A 6,386-nucleotide genomic window follows, 5' to 3' on the forward strand; every position below is an offset into this window, starting at 1 on the left:
ATATTTCGGGCCCATGTTATATAATCTCATTCCTATTGGGCCTTGAAATGACTTACATGTTTAGCGATGCCTTATTGGTTCAGTTACATGGTTCATTGAGCCTGGAATGAGTTTTATATGTTTTTCTTCTTGTAAATTCGATTAACGATCTAGTGAGACGTGTCGGTTGACACCAATTGAGTGTATGATCGTAGCTTGTAGTTATGACCAGAGTCTCTTGGAGGGAGAGCGGGGTTTTGTGTATAGATCTATACGGGGATGACACCCCACACCTGAGCTGTTCGCTACAGTTAGACTACATCAGTCTAGGGTGACGATAACCTTATTCTATTTTTCCGTCGGCGTTCACAAATGCCAGGACAGGCGAATTTGTCATTAATTAGTATGGCTATGACGGCTCACTTAGAGGAATTAACGTTATAAATTTATGGGAGACCATTCTTTTCTTTTCTTCTTTGGATTATTCAGAAACATACTCGTATTGGTACTCAACCTCGGGGGTTGGTATGTCAGCATTCTCTTTTTCAGACAACATAGGGTTGTTTGGGGGCATTCTCTTTACATCCTCTTTACCTTTCCTGCATGATCTTTATACATTCTAATAAACAATAATACACATGCATTAATACAAGATCTGACACAAACATCCTAAACTGTTTTGAGAATATATAGGATTTTCTGGTGGTTTCAAAGTTGTACAAATCATTTTCACAAACATGCTTATGAACTCACCAACATTTTTATGTTAACATTTTTATATTAACTTGTATTCTCAGGAAACCGTTGAAGTAGGTTGAGCGGAACAAACTAATGGATATTTTGTTATATTTTGTTTCATCATACTCTGACTATTTTGGCATGTAATATTCAAATACAATACTCGATGTAAACAATGAACGTTGTTATATTACATGTGTGGTGATGATGATGTTATGTTTCAATTATATACTCTGTGATGATACAACAACAATGGAGTCACGCTCAAGCCCCCAGACGCTTCTACCGTCTGGTTCGGGGGTGTGACAGTATTGAGGCTTCATATGCTTAAGATAAAATGAAAATAGCATATGATCAGCACTACTGTCTGTGAATGGAGCATTGGCCACTTTAACAAACGAATGAGATTTGGAGGCTTTTTGAGTAATTGGCAGATCCAACTGTGAGTCTCGTGTGTTTTGATGATCAAACAAAACTACTGGTTCTAACCAATACTGGCTAGGAAGATCAACAACATCGCGCTGGATTCGCTTCAGAGTCCATTTTGGGAACAAGAGCTTTTTGCTATAAAGAGTAGCATGTGCTTCTTTTTCAGCTCTTTCTTTCTCTTCTGCTTCATAGATGATTCGCTGGTGCTCATCCAGTTCAGCTTCACGAACTTTTCTCCTTTTTATTTTGCCTTCAGAAAGATCTTCTTCGTCTTGATTCTCAATAATTGGGTCATCATGAAACAACTTTTCCTTTCCTTTAACTTTGTTTTTGACAATAGGCTTGGCAGGAGCAGTAGGACCTTCTTTTCTTGATACACCAGCCACACTTTCTCCCCCTTGTTTCGGATGAAAGGATTGATCAGAAACACCTTCAAGGCGATGAAGCATGGCAAAGACTGGCTTTAACTTTTCAGCCAGATGCTTACGCATGGTGATGGTGATCATTGAATCCCTGGTCTCAATGAAATCCGAGAGCATGCTAGTAAGATCAGTTATACAACTGCGCGTGACTGCCCTCTCAGATAACAGATCATGGACCTGCTTTTGGTACTTAAGACCTTGGCTTCTTCTGACTTGAGAGCGAGAGAGTCTTTCAGAGTACTCTCCTTCACCAGTTCGTCTTTAAGTTGAGAGAGTTGAGATGAGATAGCAGCTTGGAAGGATTCATTGTCAGTCTTAAGACCAATACGAATCTCTTGGAGTTTCGTTTTCTCAGTCTTGAAGAGAGAACCCAGACTCTTCAATGCTTCGTTTGCTGAAGTGGTGTTGGTATTGAAAGTAGTGTGGAAGTTCTCCATGAAGGAATTAGAATCACTAATTAGTTTATCGAATTTTTCGGTCGTAGACTTGCAAACTTCAGCTGAATCAGCAACGACTTTATTAGAAGATTCAACAGTAGCAGAGTGCTGCTTCAAGATTTGCTCAAAAAGAGATTCAACAGCTGCTTTGGCATAAGCATCAGAAGAGGTTGCTTTGGCAGAGAGAATTAGTTGGTCAATCGTTTCATGGAGGGACTGCAGTTGCCCTTTTGTGATTTGCGCCTCATCTTCACTCTCAGTCCGAATTTGGAAGGGACTATAAGTAAAACCACCAAGAACTTCGTCTTCATTATCACAGAAGACCATTTCTGGGTCATTACGGTTAAGTGGGGAAATGTGAGGTGAAACATGAGTGGAGAAACCTGAAGTTTGAGCCCCCGTTTCAGATACGTTGACAGAAACTGAAGGTGGGATAGAGGTAGTGACTACACCTGAAGTCTTTTCCCCCGCATTAGATATGTTGACATTGACGAGAGGTTCTCCTGTGGTGGTGGTGGTAGTGGTTTCAGTGTAGATAGGTGGCGACTGAGTAGTAGATGTGGTTATTTGAGAAATAACAGGTAGTGGTTGTGATGAAATTGGTGGTGGTAAAGGAGCGATGGTAATTGGAATAGTAGTGTGAGTAGGAGAAGGAGGTGGAGTTGGAACAGAGTCGTTTAAAGGTACCTCTTGATGTGGGGAAGGTGGAGACGAATCACCATGAAGCGAACCACGAGATTGAGAACTTTCGCTGTCGCTTGAGTCTTCTTTAGCTGGATCTGAAGGAACGTACTCAGGATCGCTTGATGAAGATGAGCTGGGCTGCAGGATCATCTTTCTGAGATTTCGTTTCTTTGGAGCTGGAGGGGCTGCATCTTGAGTTTTTCGCTTCTTAGGAGTTTGAGCTTGAGAAGATTGACCTTCTTGAACCCCTTTCTTCTTCGTTCCTTTCTTTCCTCCCTTTTTGGGTTTATCAGCTTCATCGATGGAGCGTTGCATCTCAACAGTAATTTCACTAGGACCCGAAACATGATTCTTCTTGTATTCAGCGAGAATCTTGCTAGCCCCAGAAACACACATGTACATAGTCTCCGGAATAGACCCCACAAATAAGAACTTCGAATTATCAGCAAAAATAATCTTCGTAGTGTGGAAGGTAGCAATTGACGACATTAACGAGTCTGCCATTACCCTAACATTGATCTTCTCCATTGCTCGTTGTACCACAATCGTCTAGAAACATGCGCAAGAGATCTCGTTGTGTCGGGATGAAGAATTCATACTCTGTACCAACTGAGTCCAAAGAACGGACCCATAATCGAGGTTAATTCCATGGTAGAGGCCATAGAGGATTGTCATGAACGACTTGCTAGCACAATCGGATCCAGTTCCTCTCTCAGAGAAAGCCTTGATGAGAAGAGTAAATAGACCATTCCATTGGGGTGGAAGAAAGGACTTCTTGAACTTGGTGATAGTAGTGAGAAGCTCAGTATATCCCATTTGATAGAACATTTCGAAGATCTGGGCAGTAGTAATGGACTCCAGATTCACCATTGAATCATCACAGTTGAGCCCTAGAAGAGAGCAAAACCTAGACTTTGAGACTGAGTGTTTCTTATCGAGAACTTCAAAGAGGATCTTTTCTTCCTCCGTGACATACTTAGTAGATGAAAAATCCTTCGATAACAGTGACATTGGAACACATTCAACCTTGGTTAAGTCAATAACCAGAGGTGAGTACTTCAAGCACTCGAAAATAGGAAGCAGGTACGGGTCATATTTGTATGGAGCCAAGTCGAGAATCAGGTTCTGGTTGGGCTTGATGGTAAGGAGAGTTGACTGAGCAGAGTTTTCTTGAATAGATGATGAATCGGCCATTGTTGCAGGTTTGAGAAGAAGAAGATGAATCGTAAGAAAAATCTCCTTTAGTGTTCTTGAGAATTTTGAGAGTGGTAAAGAAAAAATAAGGGACGTGTGCATGCCCTTTATACGATTTACCAGGAGAGAGAAAGAGTTGTGTGACGATTGCATGATTGTCTCTGAAAAGATGCCTGAAAAAGCACGATTTGACAATTGTTGCTCCGAAAAAGGTGTCAGGTGGCGTGATGATAAGAACCGTTTCAAATTCATGCGCCTTAAGATTTGAAATCTTATCCAATCCTCCGCCACTTCATATTTTGTACTAACGCTTCATTTTCCAAGTAAAGAATCTGAGCATCTTTCACCTTTCACAGCCACCATGTGAGGTTCGCGTGGATTTGCTTGAAACCTGGCACAATAACAAACATAAAACATAATGTATGGTCGACTAGCTGTTAGATACATCAAAGAGCCTATCATTTGACGATAGAGAGTCATATCAGCAGCCGGTTGGTGTTAGTTTCGTTTCGAGTGCCATTGGAACCTTCACTCTTGAGTCTCCCATCATTCAAAACTTGGTCAGTAATGTCTTTGTGTAAGCTTCCTGATTTATGAAAATGCCTTCTGGTCCCTGTCTTATATTTAGTCCAAGGAAAAAGTTAATTGGACCCATGGAACTCATCTCAAACTTAGTCTCCATCAACTTTCTGAATTCAGATATTAAGCTAGGATTCGTAGAGCCGAAGATGATATCATCGACATAAATTTGGACGTCATTAAGTTGTCACCCTCTTTCTTGCGAAAGAAGGTTGGGTCAACCGAACCTTGTTTAAATTTGGACATTTTAAGAAAGAGAGTTAGAGTTTCATACCAGGCCCTTGGCGCTTGCTTTAAACCATAAACTGCCTTGTCTAAAATATAGCAATGATTGGGATACTTTTCGTTCACAAACCTGATGGTTGCTCAACATATACGGTTTCTTGTAACTCTCCGTTCAGGAAATCACACTTGACGTCCATCTGAAATACCTCAAAGTTTTTGTATGATGCGTATGCTAGAAAGATTCGAACGGATTCTAACCTTGCTACTGGAGCAAAAGTCTCTTCATAGTTAATCCCCTCTTCCTGGCAGTATCCTTTCACCATAAGTCTCGCCTTGTTCCTTATTACATTTCCTTCTTTATCCATCTTATTGCGAAATACCCATTTCAGTCCAACTACAGATGCATCCGGTGGTGTGGGAATCAATCTCCAAACCTTGTTTCGTTCGAACTCATTAAGTTCATCTTGCATAGCCTGTACCCAATCAGAATGATAAGGTACAGTTTTAACGGTTTTTGGTTCGATCTTGGAGACAAACGAATTAAACATACAGTATTCCACTTGAGAGAATAAAGCGGTTTGCTTAGCTTTTAGTTGAGAGCGTGTAAGAACTCCTGTAGATGATTCACCAATAACTTGTGCTTTCGGATGATCTCTAGTCCATTTTGTCAATGGAGGGTAGTTTGGATCGTAGGTAGGATCCAGTTCAACATTTACCTCTTCGAATTCTGATTGAACATCCGAATCATCATTCGTATTGTGATTCTCCCCCTCGAGTGATGAAATGAATTCACCATCAGGTTCAGAATTCTCCCCCTCTAGTGGACGTTCGTGGGTCATGGTTGGAGATGGGTTCTCCCCCTGGAAAGGCGAATCAGGTTTGGAGAATGAAGACGAACTCTCCCCCTGCAATGGTGTGTTATCTTGTGGAGGTTTGTGTGGACTTTGAGGTTCGCTTTCCATTTCTTTTGAAGCATCTTCAATTATCTTTTTCAGTTTGTCTACTTTGTTGTCAGCAACCTTTGCTTCAGAGGTGATGGATTTCTCTGGCTCATCAAAAAGTAGCAAGTATTCTTCATACAGATTGGAGAGTGGAACAGTAACTTGACCTGACTTAGGAAAAATTTCCTCCAGTTGACCTTCGCTTGATTGAATTTTCTTCATGTAATTGTCGTCAAACGTGACATAGTAGGTTTCTTCTATTTTCTTTGAGCGTTTATTTAGAACCCTATATGCCTTGGAGGTCAGCGAATACCCCAAAAAGATACCTTCATCAGCTTTCACATCAAATTTGTTTCGATTTTCTTTGGAATTAAAGATGAAACATCTGGAACCAAAGACATGGAAAAACCTGACATTAGGTTTACGATTATTAAGGATTTCATATGGAGTAAGAGAGAATCGCTTATTTAGGAAAGATCTATTCTGGGTATAACAAGCAGTCGCAATGGCATCGGCCCAGAAATACAGAGGCAGACAAGCGAAACTGAGCATGGTTCGTGCAGCTTCACACAAGGAACGGTTTCGCCTTTCAACTACATCATTCTGTTGTGGAGTATAGGGATCAGAGAAGTTGTGTGTTACTCCCTTTTCAACTAGAAATTCTTCAAACTCTTTGTTTTTGAATTCCAGCCCATTGTTGCTTCTAACATTACAAACCAGCTTTCGCAGTTGAATCTCCACTTGCTTTATAAAGTTCT

At 40.8% G+C, this 6,386-nt stretch overlaps 1 protein-coding gene across 1 annotated transcript; it reads right to left on the reverse strand.

Moving 5' to 3' along the window:
- Positions 1 to 4,809: 4,809 nt before the first annotated feature.
- On the reverse strand, positions 4,810 to 5,850 carry LOC145112409 (uncharacterized). Its single transcript, XM_079048572.1, has 2 exons — positions 5,248 to 5,850; positions 4,810 to 5,052 (listed from the first exon to the last, which is right to left on the reverse strand). The coding sequence occupies exons 1-2, from the start codon at positions 5,848 to 5,850 to the stop codon at positions 4,810 to 4,812; spliced, it is 846 nt and encodes a 281-aa protein (XP_078904698.1).
- Positions 5,851 to 6,386: the final 536 nt, after the last annotated feature.

The sequence above is a fragment of the Lactuca virosa genome, chromosome 5 (assembly GCF_052849685.1).
Source record: "Lactuca virosa cultivar CGN04683 chromosome 5, Lactuca_virosa_CGN04683_v6, whole genome shotgun sequence".
In the NCBI taxonomy this organism is placed as follows: Eukaryota; Viridiplantae; Streptophyta; class Magnoliopsida; order Asterales; family Asteraceae; genus Lactuca; species Lactuca virosa.

Excerpts from the sequence above, each read along its gene's own strand:
- LOC145112409 (XM_079048572.1), bottom strand. The coding sequence starts at position 5,850 with ATGAAGAAAATTCAATCAAGCGAAGGTCAACTGGAGGAAATTTTTCCT. Across the intron at positions 5,053-5,247 it reads AAACCGCTTTATTCTCTCAA|ATGGATAAAGAAGGAAATGT; the intron begins GTGGAATACTGT and ends TTTCGCAATAAG.